This window comes from Canis lupus, chromosome 9 (genome assembly GCF_048164855.1).
Source record: "Canis lupus baileyi chromosome 9, mCanLup2.hap1, whole genome shotgun sequence".
In the NCBI taxonomy this organism is placed as follows: domain Eukaryota; kingdom Metazoa; phylum Chordata; class Mammalia; order Carnivora; family Canidae; genus Canis; species Canis lupus.
The window spans coordinates 69,539,437-69,558,405 of record NC_132846.1 but is presented as its reverse complement, the minus strand read 5'-3'; the positions used below and the strand labels follow the sequence as shown (position 1 = coordinate 69,558,405).

The following is an 18,969-nucleotide window of genomic DNA, read 5'->3' as shown; positions in this document are numbered from 1 at the left end:
ACGTCTTCCCCCACCCACTGTACCCACTGGGAGTGTTCCAATCTCACCTCCCAGGGGTGGGCCCACTGGCCTTCTCTGACTGGGTCAGGAGGGGAAGCATTGTGCCAGAAGGGGCAGAGGATGCCAGCAGATGCGAGGCCAGGCCAGGTGCTCAGGTCCACCAAGCTGTCCCCAAGAGAGTCCTGGGGGCTAGATCTAGCCTCTGTGAGCTCCTCTGGGGCATCAGCACCCTTGTTGGGAACAGGCTAGACCACACAGGCCCCAGGGCTTCAGACCTCATCAAATCAAGCTCTCAAAACCCTGCCTATAACCCCAACCTCACACCACACCTGGGAACACGGTCTTGCTTAACAACACAGGGAATGGGATTCCACTAACACAGGGCCCTCCCGGTAGCCTGGGCCGTCTTCTCCCAAGCTGGCATTACTGGGCATCTGCAGGGGCAGCTTCCAGACCTGCGTTAGCCCTTAGACCGGCTTCAACATCACTCTCATTTTACGGATGAGCAAACTGAGACCAGAGCGCTCTGGCCCGGTGTGGCCATTCATTCATGCAGTCAACACATATTTATTGAGCATCGACTCTGTGCCAGGCCCGGGGTGGGGGCGCTCAGAGACGAATCATACACAGACCTCACCCGTGAGGCGCTCACAGCCTGGCAGGGTGGCCGGTCACATCAAAGGACACTCACAATACAGTGTGGTCAGTGTGGTGTTAGAGGTAGCACAGGTGACCAAGGGAGCACAGAGGAGGGGCCCCTGGCCCGGCCGGGGGTGGCAGGGAGGGCTTCCTGGAGGAGGTGACACCTGAAGAGGGTTTTAGGAAGTGAGCGAGAGTTAGGGTGTGTGTGGCAGAGGGAGTGGCCTATGCAGAGAGGTCGGGGTAGGTGACGGCACATCTGGGCAGCGGCTAGGAGTTAGGCAGGGGCCAGTCCAGGAAGGGCGTGGAGTCAGCAGCAGACAGGGAGCTCTGGCGGGGAAGGAGGGGTGCGAAGCAGGTGGTGGTTGGCAGGGGGCCCGCTGGGAGCCAGCGTGGAGGGTGCCCCCGGGGGAAGGGGGCGGGGAGCGGGGTGGGTGGCAGTGGGATTGCAGAGGAGCGTGGGTGCAGCCCTTGCCCGAGGAGTCCCATCCGCCCCAGGCCCCCTCAGCAGGGCGGCGGGGGTGCGGGCTGCCAGCCCCGGGGCTGCAGAGTGCACAGCACGGGGTCCAGCGGCTTGAGCGTGGCCTGCTCCTGCAGCCCGTAGCGCTGCCCGGGCACCAGCCGGAACTCCAGCCTCTGCAGCAGCTTGGCCATGACCACCTTCACCTCCATCTGTGTGCAGAAATGAGGCAGGGCGGGAGGCACGGGGCCCGGCGCCCCCCCCCCCCCCGCAGCCCCGGGGGTCCCAGGGCTCTGAAATGCCTCCTGGCCCAGGACAAGACGCCACCCCGGACAGCTGTGGGCAGAGAACCCCGCCCTGGCTTCCTACCTGAGCAAACTGCTGCCCGATGCAGGAGCGGGGTCCCAGAGAGAAGGGGAAGTAGGTGAATCTCGGCCTGCAGGGAGAGAGGTGTCAGGAGGCGGCGGTGACAATCCCGTCCCTCCCCGGGGAATGGCTTTGGGCCAGGGCTGGGTTTTGCACACGCGGAAAACATCAACAGCTGGTCTCCCTTAAGCTCTGCATCAGCATTTTCTCATTTTATCCTCCTCTGGAGCCTTCCAGAAGGAGCTGTTATTATCTCTGGTTCACAGGAGGAGGAACTCAGGATCTCACGGTCCAATGTCACTTCTGTGTTTGGCCGGTCACATGTCCAGTTCTGGGCAGAGCCTGGGCTGGACGCAGGTGGTCTGTCCCTGGAGCCTGGCCACCCCCACCACTGGACTTTAAGACACTCACCCCCATAGTAAGCTTGAGAGGGAGCCTTTGGGTTCCCATTTCTCAGATAGGACCATCAAGGCAAGGGGAGGTGCGGTCTGTTGCCTGAGTCACGGGGCTTCCCACCACAAGGGACTGGTTATGAGCCTGGCTGTTAGAACCAGTCTGAACCGGCCTCAACCCCAGCTCTGTGGCTACTGGCTGCGTGCCCTTGGGCACGTTACCCAACTTCCCTGAGCTGTGGTTGCCTCTCCGCTCAAGGGGGCAGAGTAGGGCTCACAACTCCCTCTCAGTGATCTGGAAAGCTTTGTGGGCTCAGAGGGCATAGGCAGTTCTGACCGGTGGTCACTGGTCCATCCTTCTCCCGCATGCACAGCCTGAAGAGAGACTTACTTGGGCGCTTTGGGGCTGAAGCGATCGGGGTTGAAAGTCAGTGGGTCCTCAAAGTACGTGTCCATACGCCCCATGACGTAGGTGCTGAACTGCAGGGCACAGGATCCACTTGTCTCTGGTTCCAAAGACGAGCACCTGCACGTCTCCCCGACCCACCCAGTGACCAGGAGCCAGGTAGGCCCACACCCCCCACACACACTCCACCCGCCTGTCTGGGCCAGGGTGGGACTGCACTGGTCCTGGAGAGTGCCTAACAGGAAGGAAGGGGACAGCCCAGTGTGCCAAGGACCAGCTGGGCGTGCTACATCATCCCGTGCTCGGCACCGTGCTGGGGGGCTGGGGGGAGGTGGAGGGGGCACAACTATCCCTATTTTACAGATGAGAAAACTGAGGCTCAGAGAGAGGTTCACGACTTGCCTGAAGTCACCCGGCAAATAACTAGCCAAACTGAGATTCAATCTCAGGTCTGCTTCCAGAGCATCTTTCTGGGGATCCCTGAGAGCTGTTATTCTGCACAAGGCTTGCTTTGGGGTGGAAGGGGAGGCAGAGGAGTCCCAGGCCCCCACTAGCCTTTTGGTGCATGCCACATCGCTCCCTACTGGGCTTCCATGCCCCTGGACATGCCCCCCATAACGAGGGCTCTGGGTGCCAACCTCTGCCTCTTTACTCCTGCACTAAAGAGCTCCCTGAGCCCACTCTGCCCCCGGTTCTCTGTGCCGGGGTGAAGGGAGGGCCCGGAACTCACCTCTAAAAAAGTAGAGAGGGGTCTGAGATCAGCAAAAGCACCTACTGTGTGCTCGGGATTTTTGCCAGACACGTGACAGACATTATTCTTTGACTCTTCTCAGTAAGCTGTGACTCAGGAGTCATCATCCCCATCCTACAAGGAGGGCACTGAGGCCCAGAGATGACCCGGCCTGCCAGAGCGGGGCCGGGATTGGAGCCGGGCTGTGCCCACTCAAGACCCACACCCACACCTGTACACCTGCCCAGCCAGAGGTAAGGGCATTCTAAAGCACCACCTGGGTCACTCAGGCAGGTGGTCCTGGACAGGGGTGTTAATTTAAAATAAAAAAAAAAAAAAGGAGCAGATAAACAGAATAAAGAGCCACACATCAGGAAGCTTTGATACCTGCTGGAGGAGGAGTGACAGAGTCCTGGGGAAGCCCAGCTGCGGGTGCCTAATAGGACCAGAAGCATGTCACTTCCTTTGTGAATAAAAACAGAACAGGTGCTGCGATGGGCTGATCTGTGTCCCCCTAAAATTCTTATGTTAAAGTCCTGACCTCAGAATGTGATCGTATTTGGAGATAGTCTCCTTAAAGAGATAATCAAGATACAATGAGGTCATTAGGGCGGGCCCTCCTCCAGTCTGGCTGGTGTCCTTATAAGAGGAGATTAGGACAGACACACACAGAAGAGGCCCTGGAAGCTCCCTGCATGGGGCCTGCTTCTCCCTCTGCCTCTGTCTCTGCCTCTTTCTCTGTCTCTAATGAATAAATAAATAAAATCTTTTTAAAAAAAGAAGAAGAAGAAGAGGCAGTGCAGGATACGGCAGGAAGGTGGCCACCTGGAAGCCAAGGAGAGAGGCCTCGGGAGAAGCCAACCCTGCCGACACCTCAATCTCGGACCCCCAGCCTCCAGAACTGGGAGAAAGTGCATTTCCACTGCTAACCACCACCATCCTCACCCAAACCTCCCTGTCTGTGGTGCTTTGTTCTGGGAGCCCCCAGGAAACAAAACCAGATCCCTACCTCATACTGTACACAAAATCCACTCCGGGTAATAGGAACTTAACTTGCAAAAGAAAAATGTGAAATTGGGACGCCTCGGTGGCTCAGTGGTTGAGCGTCTATCTTCGGCTCAGGTTGCGACCCGGGGGTCCTGGGATCGAGTCTCTTCTCCTCCCTCTGCCTGCGTCTCTGCCTCTCTCTGTGTGTCTCTCGTGAATAAACAAATAAAATCTTAAGAAAAATGTGAAACTGTTGGAAGACAATGTAAGTGACTATGCTGACCTCAGGATGGGGAGGAGGTGGGGGGCTCCCTCAGACAAAACAAGAGAATAGACCACTAAAAAATTAAGAACTTCAAAGCATTGAAAACGCTTTACAAGAGAAGCCACAAATCTAGAGACGACATTCGCAGCGCACATACCTGACAGAGGATTACCATGAATTCCTAAAGAGAGCTCAGCATAGCGATGAGGCAGGCCAGAGGAGGAAAGGGGGCACAGGGCTGCAAGCCTCACCAGTCACCAGGAAGGGGCAAGTCAAGACCACAAGGAGATACCTTCCTGGCACTTATTTGGCAAAAAAATAAGAAGCTGGGCCATACCAGGTGTTGGAAGGATAAGGAACAGCGTTGGTGGGCGTCTGGGTTGGCACGGGTGCTCTGGAAAACACTCTGGCGCTGGTTTACCAAGTTGATCACTCAGACGTCCCACACCCCAGCCCTCCTGCCCCGTCTGCTCGGGCCACGAGACAGCAGGAACCTGGGCACCTCTCGGATGCCCGCCGACCCAGAATCGACGATGGGGTCGACGAGCAGAACATGACACAGCAGTGCAATGAGGGCCCGCACGCACATAGCAATCCTAGGACCTAGCACCACGCGGGTGTGTACGTCCACACACTCAGACACGAAAAGGCGAGGTGATGGCAAGCACACAGTTCGGGACGGTGGTTGCTTCTGGAGGGAAGCAGGACGGCGACACACTTCTAGTTTGGGGTGGGCATCCGGGAGGTCGTGGTGCATGATGAGGGAATAAATGAATGGGTGTGCCAACAAAGAAAGGACAAGTAGGGGGGCCTGGGGTGCTTGGTCTCCGTTGAGCCTCGGACTCTTGGTTTCAGCTCAGGTTGTGATCTTAGAGACAGGAGATCGAGCCCCTCGTCAGGCTCAGCGTGGAGCCTGCTTAAGATTCTTTTCTGCCTCTACCCCTCCCCGCCTCTCTGCTTTCCCTCACTCTACAAAGAAAGAATATGAAAAAAAAAGAAAGAAAGAAAATGAAAGGAACAAAGAAAGGACAGGAGGGAAAGTCACTCTCAGTGGGAGAAGAAGGGGCTGTGGGAGGAGAGAGAAGGAATTGGACAGCCTGGGGTCAGCTCTGAAACTGGGCACATCTTCTATCTGCCCCTTGCCGGCTGTGTGACCTCAGGAAAGTGACCTAACCTCTCTGAGCCTCAGTGTCCTCAGATGTAAGCAGGGTGCCTCCCTTCCAGAATCATCCACTGTAACCTGACACTGGACAGTGTGGAAGGGAAGGAAGACCTCACAAGGTCATGGTGAAACTCAAATGAGCAACCCCAGTGGTGACCACGGGACCGTGGATGTCCCCGACCTCAGAGCTTGGTCACCCTGGGGCGGGCGGGGAGGGAGGGCCCCCACACACCAGGAGCGGGGTGTTGCCGGGCACTCTGACCCCGTCGATCAGGGTCTCCTCCTCCAGCAGGCGGAAGGTACCCCACGCCGGCGGGTACAGCCTCAGCGACTCCTTGAGAACCTACGGAAGCCATGCGGAGAGATAGGGAGTCAGGAGGTCCCCCAGACCGTGCCAGGGGCGTGCCCCAGGCCCATCTTTGCTCCCACTCACACAGCTGTCCAGGACTGGGTCCCGGGCCCCCGCAAATTTAGCCTCGTTCTCTCGTCCAACCCCTCCTGTCATGGATGGAGAAACTGAGGCCCAAAAGGAGAAGGGGGTTGTGCAGAACAACCGTGGCAGAGCCTGGACCAGGACCCAGGCCTCCCTCTGCATCAGGGCACCACCATCCCAGAGGAGCCTTCCCCAGCTCAAGTCAGGCCTCCTGCTGTGCTTGGTCATTGGGGAGCGGAAGGGAGGGGAGGGGAGGGGAGGGGAAGAGAGGGCAAGCTGAGTCTAGGCCCTGGCAGGGAGCTTGAGGCTCCTGGAAGTACCCGGCCTCCCTGGGACCTGCAAACAGCATAACCGCCCTCTTCAGTCAGGGGCTGCTCTCCCAAGCACCCACATGCACCCAGAACCTTCTCTCCTGCCCCCACACCTGGGACAGGTACTGCAGCCTCCCCAGATCGTCACAGTCAAGGTGCCGCTTAGAACCGATGACCTCGTCCACCTCGGCCTGCAGCCTGTTGGGTCAGATAAAGACAAGCTCGTCCCCGAGCAGAGGTTCCCCCCTACTAAGGTTAAGAAGGTGGAGAGAGCCACCTGGGGCTCCCCCTGACCACCCCCACATCTAAACCAAGACGCCTGAGCAGTTGGGAAGCAGTTCCAGGGCCTTACAATAGTCCCCCTCTGTGCTTGCTGCTTGGAACATGCTGCAGGAAATAAAACGCACCACGGAACCAGCTCTTTGCACCGTGGCCTGTGTCAGCCTGGTGCACAGCAGCCAACAGCCGGAGGCAGAATGAGCAGGGCAGGCAAGCCGGCTGAGTAAGCCCCAAGATGTGCGCTGTTAGAGAACATGCGGTATTAAAAGTGGATTTGGACCACTTCACACCCGTGAGGAAGGCTGCGATCAGAGGGCAGAAGGAGCAAGTGTTAGCAAGCATGTGGAGAAATCGGAACCCTCGTGCGCTGTCGGTGGGAACGTAACAGGTACAGGTGTAGGTGGAAAAATGGTATGGCCGGTCCTCAAAAAATGAAATGTAGAATTGCCACAGGCTCCAGAAATTCCACTCTGGGTGTATGTGCCCCCAGATTGAACGTAGGGTCTCGTAGATACTTGTACACCATTATTCACAGTAGCCGAAGGGCGGAAGCAACCCGAGTGTCCATCACCAGGCGAATGGATCAACAAAATGTGGTCTGTCCATATGATAGAATATTATTCAGACAAGGAGGGAAGCTCTAACACCTGCTAAACCACGGGTGGACCTTGAAGACATTTTGCTGGGATAAGGCAGACAAATATGTCAACTACCGTGTGATTCCAGTTATGTGATGTGTCCAGAGGAGTTAAGTTCATGGAAACAGAGGCGCCTGGGTGGCTCAGCGGTTTAGCGTCTGCTTTCGGCCCAGGGTGTGATCCTGGAGTCCCGGGTTCAAGTCCCACATCGGGCTCCTTGCCTGGAGCCTGCTTCTCCCTCTGCCTGTGTCTCTGCCTCCCTCTGTGTGTCTCTCATGAACAAATAAATAAAATCTTTTTTAAAAACTCAAGGAAATAGTAGAATGGGGGTAATGGGGGGCCAGGGCTGAGGGGGATGGGAAGCTAGTGTTTATTGGGGACACTGTCAGTTGCAATGATGAGAAAGTTCTGGAAACGGTGGTGGTTGCACAGCAATGGGGATGTGCTTAATGCCACTGAGCTAGGCCCTTAAAAGTGGTTAAACTGAGAAATTGTGTGTATGTATGTATGTATGTGTGTTGTGTGTTTGTGTGTGTGAATATGTATCCGCAACATCAAAAACAGTGGATGTGAGGATCCCTGGGTGGCTCAGCGGTTTGGTGCCTGCCTTCGGCCCAGGGCGTGATCCTGGAGTCCCAGGATCGAGTCCCACATGGGGCTCCCGGCATGGAGCCTGCTTCTCCCTCTGCCTGTGTCTCTGCCTCTCTCTCTATCTGTGTCTCTCATAAATAAATAAATAAAATCTTAAAAAAAAAAAAAGAGTGGATTTGGGAGAAGAATTTACAACAATGTGGGGCGACGTTTTAAAACACGCGGTGAAATTCCGTAGTTAATTGTGAATTGCTCCTAAGGGTTGGGCAGCGGGTGGAATTACAATTATTAATTTTACTATTATTTACTAATAACTACTATTATTATTTTAGCTTTTCTGCTTTTTCCAAATTTTTAGAGAAAATATTACTATTATAGAGATATTTAAAACCCCAACCATTTTATACTGAGCCTGTCGGGGTTTTCAGAGTGCTTTCATGCTGGCACAGCTGGTCCGTGCAATGGTCCTCAAGGGAACCTGTTTGTGTTTAAGGAAACCAATGGGCCAGCTCAAATGCCATCTCCTGGAGCCCTCCTTTGTCTCACCAGCTGAGGATGAGCCATTCCTCCACACTGAGTGGGGGTTCTGCTCAGTTCTCGGGGCCAGCCCCCCGCCAAGCACTGAGCACAGCATGGGGAGGGAAAGAGCCACGGTCCCTGCTTTATCGGAACTTCTAGTTTCATGACTAAAATAGACTCAAAGCAGAGAGTCCCAGGAGAAGATGCATTCATGAGCTGGGAGGAGTCTAGGAGGGGAAGATGCAGAAGGACTACTTGAGGGGTAGGAGAAGGCTTCTGTGGGGGTGGACATGGAGTTCCCCAAGAAAAAAGCAGGGAGAGGAGCTCCACAAGAGGGACTGGCATGTGCAAAGGCCCTGGGGTGAAGAGAAACAGGACACGCTGGAGGAGGCTCAGCCGTGGGAGGCTGGAGCTGGTTGTCTTCTAGGAATAAGACCTTAGTCCCTTCACCAGCTTCCAGGGGAGCCACCCCCCACCCAGTCTCCCCATTCCATACCTCGCCAAGATCTCAGGCTGGCGGGACAGCTCCATCACCGTGAATGCCAAATGATTGGCAGAGGTCTCGTGGCCTGTGGGAAAGGAGAACAGGACTTCCACATGGGCCCAGCCCCACTGCCTCTGAGACCCCGAAGCCCTCGGTGGCAGTTCAGGCCCTCCCTTCTCCCCCTGCAGCTGAGCTAGGCGCACAGATACGAAGGAGACAAGCTGCCACCCATAGAGCCCCTGTGCCAGCCAGTAAGTGGCCTCTGCCCCCATGCATCTGGTTTTCACACCCTTAAAGCTCCTTCCTCCAACCATGCTTGAGCCTTGACTGGCCTGGAGGGATTTTCATCCCCAGTTTGCCCAAGACAAAGCTGAGGCTGAGAGTAGAGTGTCTCTCTCAGGCCACCCAACAGGAACTGGGATTCAAGTCAAACAAGGCTTCCCTGTGTTGTCTCCAGGCCGCAGGCACCACCCCTGAGGCCTGGAGAGGATGCACCTCCAGCGTCATGACTGGGCCGATGGGGGCTTCCCCCCGAGAGGGCACGGTTTGTGCAGGAGGACCAGTTCTGAGTTCTGGCTGCACCCGGTCCAGTCCAAAGCCTCCAGCTAGGCCAGGAAGGGAACACCTGAGTCCCATGCATTCCCTCTGCAGGGTAAGTGGCTTATTAGGTGGCAACCACTGCCAGCCAGGGGTCTGGGGCGTGCTGGCCTCCGGAGCCTATACTTGGTGGCCAGTAGGTGCAGTGTCTGCACACAGGGTGCAGGGGTGGAGCTGTAGGGACTGAAGGGGGTCACTAAACCCTCATTGGCGGGCTGGATGGAAGTCTGGGGAGCCCCTCCAGGCCCCCACTTTAGAGATGAGGAACCAGGCCTGGGGCCACAGCGCCAGCCCATGGAGAAGCCCTATCCAGCACCTGGGTTCCCAGCTCGCAGGACGAGGCCGGTCATTCTTTGTTCAGCCCACACTTTGTGAGGTGGGAACAGGGAACAAGGCCCTGAAGTCTAGCTCTGACCCCAACTCTCTCCAGGGCATCTGGGATTCTGCGTGCACGTCCCTCCTCCTCCCCATCCTCGAGGTGGCCCTCCTCCTCTCTCAGGCCTTTTCTCCCTCTTGCGGGAGAGGCAGGCTTGTGTGCTCCCTCCTCCAAAAATCTACTAGCCCCTGGCTCACCAGGCCTGCAATCTGGCGAGGAAGACCTTGGGCCTCCTAGAATTGCCACAGTGAGTATAGGGTGTAACCCTGGGAGTCGTGGGCAGAGAAGAGCTCTGGGCGCCGTGGAGAGCTTCTACCTGGGAGCCTGGGGCAATCGGGCAATCACTGAGGGCTTCCCCAAAGAAGAGGTATGTGAGGAATCACTGAAGGATAAGTTTTCTGGATAAAGAAAGATGCTCAAAAATATTTGATGGGGGGTGCGTGGGCGGCTCAGTCGGTGAAGCATCTGCCTTTAGCTCAGGTCATGATCTCAGGGTCCTGGGATCAAGCCCCGTGTCGGGCTCCCTGCTCAGCAAGGAGCCTGCTTCTCCCTCTGCCCCCCTACCTCCTCAGGCTCGCTCTCTCTCTCTCAAATAAATAAACAAAATCTCTAAAAAAATATTTGATGAGCGAAAGAATGAAGTTGCCTGGCACATCTTTTCGTGCTGGTCTAACGAGGGCCTCCCCACAAATCCTGAGTGGGGCGGAGCCCTGAGTCCACGCGGCCAAGCTCTGCTGAGCGCAGCAAGGCAGCTCCATGACCCCTCACAGTTGCCAGCTCCATGAGCAGCTCAGCGGCCCCCAAGAAGGCCCCCTGGACCTCCCCAAGCAGAGAGAACCACCCCCCCAGCTCAGCCCCTCAGCCCCTCAGCCCTGCAGCGGAGCTCTGTGCAGACAGCCCGAGACACCTCCCGGAGTCAAGGTTGAGGGGGGTGCCCGGTGGCCACCACCTCTGCAAAGCCCGAGCCCTCGGCCTCACCGCCCAGCTACCAACCAGCAATGAAGAAGGTGACGAAGTTGTCCAGCAGGATCTCATCGTCCTGGGCTCCCTCTTCAGCTGAAAGACAAGGAGGGTTCAGGGCCCAGCCGCAGACGCCTGCCTCCCTCGTGCCCCCCGCCCCCTCCACCCGCCGCTCAGCAAACAACCAAAGCCCTTCTCCCCGAAGCCAGGGGGAGACCCCCGGAGTGGAGCACGGTCAGCCGCCCCGACAGGTGGCACCCCTGCCGCCCGGCCCGGCCCACGGCCCACGCGGGAGCCCTCGGACCTTTGAGGATCTGTGTGAGGATGTCGGCAGGGACGTCCTCCCCCCTCTTCAGGGCCTCCCGGCGCCGCTGGACCCAGTCCTTGCCAACCTGGCGCAGAAAGCGAATGCTCTCTCGGATCTCGCGGAGCTGCTTCCACTTCCCTGGCATAAACTGAACAAGAACTCCCACTCAGGGCGCCGACCGAGCGCGTGGGTCAACCTCTCCCTCTCCCCCAGCTCCGAAACGCCTTTAGGAACCCACAGCAGCACCGGCAAGCTGGGAGGTGGGAAGACGGCAAGAACATTCTAGAACAGATAAAGTAGCCAAGGAGACTTGATCGACACGGCAGGCTGAGCCCAAACACCGCTCCCCCTTCCTGTACCAAATCCCTAGGTGGGATGGGAAGGATGCCCGGAAAATAAGAAGGGATCCCTGAAGGATGGAGGTGGCTAGGACTGTGTGGAAGGAGGAAACCACAGCCAGAGGGGAGTGAGGCGGAATCAAGTGCAGAAAAGACGGGGTGGCATCAGGGGACTCCAAGCTCAGGGGCTGAAGTCCCCGGGACCAGGAGGGGGCCCTGGGCATCTATCTGGGAATCAAGGACCACCTTTCTCCTTTCTTCCTCCTTCATGCCAGGGGTGATGGCTGGAGCTGCAGCAGCCATCTTATAACAATGAGGTGATGTGCTGGAGACAGCGGAACAGAAAGACAAAATGTTCTGGAAACATCTGGCATTGTGGTGCTATCACAGCCACCCTAGATTGCCTGCTTCAGGATCATTTCACATGAGAGAAAGATTAACTCCGGGGCGCCTGCGTGGCTCAGCGGTTGAGTGTCTGCCTTCGGCCCAGGGCGTGATCCCAGGGTCCTGGGATCGAGTCCCACGTCGGGCTCCCTGCATGGGGCCTGCTTCTCCCTCTGCCTGTGTCTCTGCCTCTCTCTCTCTTTCTCTTTATCTGTGTCTCTCATGAATAAATAAAATCTTAAAAAAAAAAAAAGATGAACTCCTAATTTATTTAAACCACTTTGACTTTGATTCTCTACTTTAGGTGATATTCGCAAATCCTGATTCAGAAGTCACTTCAATCATACCGGAACTCAAACCCCATTCTGAAAAAAGGTCACCGGAGGAGGTGCTCTGGCAAATTAGGACAAGGCCAGCTCTGGTGGCTGGTCACCGGAGGGGCTGGAGGCTGTACCTTCGCCAGCGTGTTGCGAGATGCGGTAATACCCTCCAGGATCAGTTTCACCTTCCGAGACAGAGGTTTCTGGGCCCCCAGCAGCATGCCTGTCTCCATCCCAAAAGCTGCCTGGGGGAGAGAGAAGGGAGAGGTCATCCCTGGGTGTGGGTGGGAAGACGAAGACGCGGAGCAGAACCTGGCACCGCTCAGCTAGAGACCCAGGCCCTGGGCTAAGGGTTTGTGCGCATCGTGTCGTGGACTCCTTACAATGACCCATGGTGATTCCAACCCTGTGGGATGTGGTGAGGACTACATAGCACACAGCAGCCACTCCACAAACCTTGGCTTCCTTCCTTGAGAAGATGCATTTCCCTAGAAATGGAGCCTTCCTTGGTGTCCCTTCTATCCCAGCCTCCCAGTGAATTACTGGGTGACAAGGACCCTTCAGTCACTAGGTCTGCATTCCAGCTGCCTGGGGTGCCCTTGGCTGGGTGGGGGGTTATTGGGCCACTGCTGGGCCTACCAGGGTGCAGAGCCAAGCCAGATCCAGGGCAGGCACTAGGGGAAGAGGTAGGCTTTGGGCTGGGAGGCAGGCAGACCTGAGATCCAGTCCAGCTTCCGCCACTGACCAGACACAGGCCCGGTCCCCACACTCTCAGGGTCCATTCGCAGAGAATGAGTTAGTAGCTGCGGTCTCGCATGCGCTCGTTTTGAATATTCAAGGTGATATGAAGCTCTTCACCCAGAGAAGGGGCTGATGCGTGGAGGAGGAGGAGAGAGGAGGAATGCAAGGCAAGGGAGGAGGAGAGAAGAGCAGCCCTCTGCCCCATATGGCACCCCTGCTCCCATGCCCAGCGGCCTCCCATCACCTTGGCCAGGATGTCCATGGTGGTGCAGGTCAGCATGTCCTGCATGGACACCGGGGTCTGCCCATCTGCCTTGGCCTCCAGAATCTCCACCAGCTGCTCGGCTTTCTCATTGAACGTTTCCATCAAGCTGACCAAGGAGCTGGGGAAACAGCATTCGTTGAGATAGCCAAGAAACTGGAAACAATTCAAATGTCTATCAACTGGTGAATGGATAAGCAAAATGTGCTGTGTCCAGTACAATGGAATTTCATTTGATAATAAAAAAAAGGAAGTTCTGAGACATGCTTTGGCATGGATGACCCTCAGAAAGCTATGCTAAGTGAAAGAAGCCAGGCACAAAAGAGATGTTATACGATTCCATGTATAAGAAATGTCTGGAATATGAAAATCCATAGAGACAGAAAGTAGATTAGTGGTTGCCAGGTGCTGAGGTCACTGAGGGGAAACGGGGAGTGCCTGCTTTTTGGGGGGTGATGAAAGTATTCTAAAAATGGACCGTGGTGATGGTTGTGCAATTTTGTTAATTTATGAAAACCCACTTGATTTTAAGTGATGAATTGTATGGTATGGAAACCGTATCTCAATAAAAGTTATTTAAAAGGTAAAATGCTACCAAAAGTGAGAACTATAATAAAGAAAATAAAAAGCCGGGCAGCCCCAGTGGCTCAGTGGTTTAGCACCACCTTCAGCCCAGGGAGTGATCCTGGAAACATGGGATTGAGTCCCACTTCGGGCTCCCTGCATGGAGCCTGCTTCTCCTTCTGCCTGTGTCTCTGCCTCTCTCTCTCTCTCTCTCTGTGTGTGTCTCTCATGAATAAATAAATAAAATCTTTAAAAAAAAAAAAAAAGAAAAAGCCCGGGGGAGGAGTGATGAGGTCTGAGTGGGGAAGTTCTGGGACCCCAGAACTCGCACCCCAGGCATCACTGTCACTTGTGTCACTTGGCCTTTGATGCTCAGCCTGCATCCCCAGCAGCCTGCTTTGCTCTCTCTCTCTCTCTCTACTAATGCCCCCACCTCTCTCCCTTCAGCCAGGGTGAGACCCCGTCCCGTGAAGCCCACCCCCTTCCCAAGGCCTACCATCTTGGATCCACTCACCTGCGGCTGAAGGCCAGGTCCATGACCCTGCGCTGCTTGTGCCAGCGCTCATAGTCACATTCAGATACCAAGCCTTGGCCAAACAGTCTGCGGGAGACAAATGCTTGACATGAGAAACAGGGAGGGGGGAAAGGGGACTGATTGATGGCTTGATAGGGACAGGGTCACCTTTTGGGATGATGGAAATGTTCCTGAACTACTTAGTGGTGATGGTTACACCACACCATGAATGGACCACATGCCACTGAGTTGTAACCAACATGGTCAAAATGATGACTTTTGTGAATTTTGCCACAATCAATCAGTCAATCAATAAGAAATTGGGAGATCACATGCCCCAACCTTGCAACCCCCTCAACCTGCCCACCTACTATCCCGAGGGGAAAAGAGGAGAAAGAAGGTGACAATGACAAGAGCGGTGGCTACCATTTAGGGGCATCTGCTGTGTGCCTCGCAGTCAGGGCTCGGGCCTTCATGCTACACCCAACACCCTGGGCCCCATGGCCCTCTGTTTGTAGCTAGAGGCTTTCCAGGCCCCCCCCCCCCCGACCCCTCCTGGTGCCTTACCTCTCACCAAACACAGTCTGGATTGCGTGGTACATCTTGGAGTCCTTGTTGTACTTGGTGGACATCAGGAACTTCTAAACATTCCCAAAAAGCCAACATGAGCTCGTGCACCCATGAGAGGCTGCAAAGGACTCAGTAGTTTTCTGGGCTCTTGTGAAACACACCCCAACAATCCCTTTTAACTGAGTGCCCGCTGTGGTGTGAACACTTCGTCAAGCACAATCTCACCCTAACCCTGCAGAAGTCCTGTCTTCAAGCAATAGCATCTTGTTTGGGGATGAGGAAAGCAGGACATAGAGGAGTGAAGTGATATTCCTGTGGCAACACAGCTGGAGTGGTGCGGTGGGGGGTCCTCACTTCAATGCCCAAGCATGGCATGGCCCTCACACTACATCGCCTTCTAAATCATGAAAACAAGAAAAGGCAAGTGCTGCTCTGCAACCAGAGCAGGGGAAGGGAGAAGCCCAGAGGGAGGGCTTCTGAGATAAGGGAGAGACCCTGGGCACAGATTTAGTATAACTAGTGCCAACCCAGCCATAGGAGTCAAGGAAGGCTTCCTGGAGGAAAGATCAACTTGCCTTATCACAAGCTGGATGGTAGCAATAATAACATTAGCTGACAGCTCTTGAACCAGTACAGTCAAGGGGTTAACAGCTCAGGCTGTGGAGTCAGCTGGTTTGAATTTGGATCCAGACTCAGCATCTTCACTCCACCACTTGCTAACTTTATGACCACAGGCAAACTACTCATCTCCTCTGCTTCCTCGTCTCACATATTGGGGATAAGAAGCGTGCCTGCCTGGAAAGGTTGCTGTAGAGAAAAATCTGCTCTATACGAAAAGTCTGAGAACACTGAGACACATCAGGTGTTCCATAAATGGCAGGTGCACATCTGCATCATCATGAGTGTAGCTCACTTAGTGTGCAGGCAACCCTAAGAGATAGGTGCCATTTTTATGCTCATCTTCTATATGATGGAGAAACTGAGATTTTTAAATGCCCAAGGTCATGCACATGGTGAATGGTGGACATAGGATTTGAATCCAGGCAATTTGCTACAGGAGAGAGGGAAGAGAAGGCTGTGATGCAGGGAGGGGAAGCCCAGGTCATGTGCTGCCTTCAGGCAGAGTGACAAGTGGGGAGGCGCAGCAGGGGAGCTGGATCCCAGAGGCCTGCCTATGAATCACTGAACTTTACCCTGGAGGCACTAGGAAGCAGCAAGGCGATATCTTGACTGTACATTAATCCAGGAGCTTCTGGTATCTGGGAGCTTAGCTCAGAGGCCTAATATCAATTTTTCAGCTGAAAGAAAATGTCCAAAATGGCTGACTTTGGGTCATGAGCCATATCCTGGGGACCCCACCCTCACCCAAATGCTGTCATTTATAAACCAACTTATAAACCACTACCGTCTCCTGCAGGTTCTGTCCCCATGAGAGTAAAGGCCCAACTCCCAGGACCTCTCAAACATTTTTAAATAGTCCAAGGTCTGTGCCAACCCTCCCAACCTAAACTGAGGAGTCCCCACACTGAAGCACAGCAGCCTCAGCACAGACTCCAATCAGGGGTCCCCATAGTCAGGTGTCCCTGTGTCTGCTATCCCTGGGCCTGGGGATCCTTTGAAGGCCCAATGAGCTAGGTTTTGGGACATGAGGGGCATGTGGGACATCCTCAGCACCTTGCTCCCTTCCCTGGTTGTCCACACTGATTGCAATCTTCTGTGCACTAAGGGACAACTGCTGGGCACTTGCCCTGCTGCCATAAGCAATAAAAAACAATAGGTAGGTGCCTGGGTGGCTCAGTCTGCCTTTGGCTCAAGTCATGGTCCCAGAGTCCTGGGATTGAGCCCTGCATCCGGCTCCCTGCTCAGTGGACAGTCTACCCCTCCTTCTCCCTCTGCCCTTCTCCCTGCTTGTGCTGTTTCTCTCTCTCTCTCTCTCTCTCAAATAAATAAAATCTTTTTTTAAAAAAGGCAAAATGCATGAAATGTCTCTTTTCAGATACTAATCAACAGGAAGTACAGGATTGTGAATCCTAAGAGAAGGAAAAGAGAAAAAAAAAAAAGATGTGAGCCTACGACCAAAGATTAATTACTCCAGCTTTCTGCAATTTCAGGATAAAGGCTCTAAAAGATAAAACTCAAGTATAGCCCAGCAGGCTTACCAAATTGATGAGACAGAAATCAGAGTCCAGACAGATCAGAGGAGACTAGAATTTGTAGAGCAGAGGAACTAAGGGGAGGGAGCTATGCATACAAAGGGCTCTTGTGCAGAAATCTGCATAGGATCCCTACACCTTTGGATGACTACCAACCTGGGCACATGTACAGTGAACACAAGACTAAGTTTAAAACAACTTCTGTGGATGCCTGGGTGGCTCAGTGGTTGAGCACCTGTCTTTGGCTCAGGTCATGATCCCAGGGTCCTGGGATCGTGTCCCACATCAGGCTCCATGCAGGGAGCCTACTTCTCCCTCTGCCTATGTCTCTGCTTCTCTCTCTGTGTCTCTCATGAATAAATAAATAAAATCTAAAAAAAAAAAAAAAACTTCCAGGAAAAAGGAGGATTATTGAGTAATTATATGCTGAACGATTCTCAGAGCTTATGCAGGCCAAGTACTGTTCAAGTTCCCACTGGCCAGAGTTAAACCTCAGACATAAGGCCTTTACATGGTCCCCAGAAGAGTCACTCCTTAGTAGTGGGGCTAAGCTAATGCTAGAGTAAAATTCGACCCTAGACCAACCCTACAAGAGCCTTCAAGCAAACCTGGAAAGGATCAAACTGATCCACAGATAACTTTACCATCTGCCAAAATGGATTCCAGCACCCTTCAAAAGAATAAGACAAAATTGAGCACTCCAAAATGTACAACTGACAATGTTCAGGATCCAATATGAAATCACTAGACATGCCAAAGAGTGGAAAAATCTACCTACAACCAGGCCCAGAAATAACAGAGATGATGGAGTTTGCAGACAGGAACTTTTACACATTTGTTACAAATATTGAAAATATGCTCAAGTAGCCCACATATCCAAGAAGTTCAAAGACTCCTACATAGCATTAACAAAAAGAACATGGGACAAAAGAAAAAAAAAAAGAACATGGGACACCTGGGTGGCTCAGTGGTTAAGTGTCTGCTTTTGGCTCAGCACATGATCCTGGAGCCCTGGGATCAAGTCCTGCATTGGGCCCCCTGCATGGAGCCTGCTTCTTCCGCTGCCTATGTCTCTGCCTCTCTCTCTCTGTGTCTCTCATGAATAAATAAATAAAACCTTAAAAAAAAAAGAACAGTACACCAAAGTGGATCATAATCAAGTTCCTGACACCAGTGGTAAACAGAAAATCTTAAAAGTAAACAGAGATTAAGTAGTATTTTATTTGAAGATAGACTAAGTTAAAGATTATACTATAAATCCTAGGACAACTACTAAGAGAGAAAGAAGGAGATCTAATAAGCAAATAGTAGAGATAAAATAGAATACTGAAACATATTCAATCATGGGGATCCCTGGGTGGCTCAGCAGTTTAGAGCCTGTCTTCGGCCCAGGACATGATCCTGGAGTCCCAGGATTGAGTCTCACATCAGGCTCCCCATATGGAGCCTGCTTCTCCCTCTGCCTATGTCTCTGCCTCTCTCTCTCTCTCTGTATCTCTCATGACAAAATAAATAAAATCTTTAAAAAAAAAAACATATTCAATCCAAAAGAAGGCAAGAAAGGAGAAGAGGGGACAAACAACAGATAAGACGAGAGCAAATAACAGCATGGTAGCTGTAAACCTCAGCATTTCAATAATTACAATAAATATAAATAACCTAAGCACTCCAATTAAAAGGAAGAGATTTTGAGACTATAAAACAGCAAAATCCAACTATATGCTATTTATACAAAACCCACTCTAAATATAAAAACCCAGGGGGGCCTGGGTGGCTCAGTTGATTAAGTGTCTACCTTTGGCTCAGGACATGATCCCAGGGTCCTGGGATCGAGCCCCACATTGGGCTCCCAGCTTTGCCAGGAGGCCATTTCTCCCTCTCGACTCTACTCGTTCGTTCTCTCTCTCTCTCTCTCAAATAAATAAATAAATTTTTAAAACAAACAAATAAATAAATATAAAAACCCAGAGATAGGTTAAAAATAAAAGGATAGCAAAAGATACACCAAGCAACACTAACTGGAGTGGCTCTGTTAATATTAGACAAAATGTCCTCAAGAAATGGAATATCACCAAGGATAAATTAGGAGGACATTTCTAAAGACACAAGGGTCAATTAATCACAAAGACACATCAGTCTTCAATGTGTGCACACCTAATAACAGAACTCCAAAATGCATGAAGCAAAATTGATAGAACCAAATACAGAAATAGAAAAACTC

General features: G+C 53.2%; 1 protein-coding gene and 1 long non-coding RNA gene across 2 annotated transcripts in view; one reads left to right on the top strand and one right to left on the bottom strand.

The window, feature by feature from the left end:
* Positions 1–551: 551 nt before the first annotated feature.
* The window catches only part of CYP46A1 (cytochrome P450 family 46 subfamily A member 1), a 28,508-nt gene continuing 10,090 nt past the window's right edge, over positions 552–18,969 (bottom strand). Inside the window, exons 4-15 of the mRNA XM_072839904.1 lie at positions 14,593–14,666; positions 14,026–14,112; positions 12,930–13,068; positions 12,079–12,189; positions 10,900–11,050; positions 10,629–10,691; positions 8,675–8,747; positions 6,265–6,349; positions 5,640–5,750; positions 2,249–2,337; positions 1,469–1,535; positions 552–1,311 (exon numbers count right to left, since the gene is read on the bottom strand). Coding sequence (XP_072696005.1) covers positions 1,144–1,311; positions 1,469–1,535; positions 2,249–2,337; positions 5,640–5,750; positions 6,265–6,349; positions 8,675–8,747; positions 10,629–10,691; positions 10,900–11,050; positions 12,079–12,189; positions 12,930–13,068; positions 14,026–14,112; positions 14,593–14,666 — 1,218 coding nt within the window. The 3' untranslated portion in view covers positions 552–1,143. The remainder of the gene's footprint in view (positions 1,312–1,468; positions 1,536–2,248; positions 2,338–5,639; positions 5,751–6,264; positions 6,350–8,674; positions 8,748–10,628; positions 10,692–10,899; positions 11,051–12,078; positions 12,190–12,929; positions 13,069–14,025; positions 14,113–14,592; positions 14,667–18,969) is intronic.
* LOC140640464 (uncharacterized) lies at positions 1,983–4,223 on the top strand. The gene is made up of 3 exons (XR_012037184.1): positions 1,983–2,422; positions 3,097–3,247; positions 3,774–4,223. It is a non-coding gene; the product is annotated as an uncharacterized lncRNA (long non-coding RNA).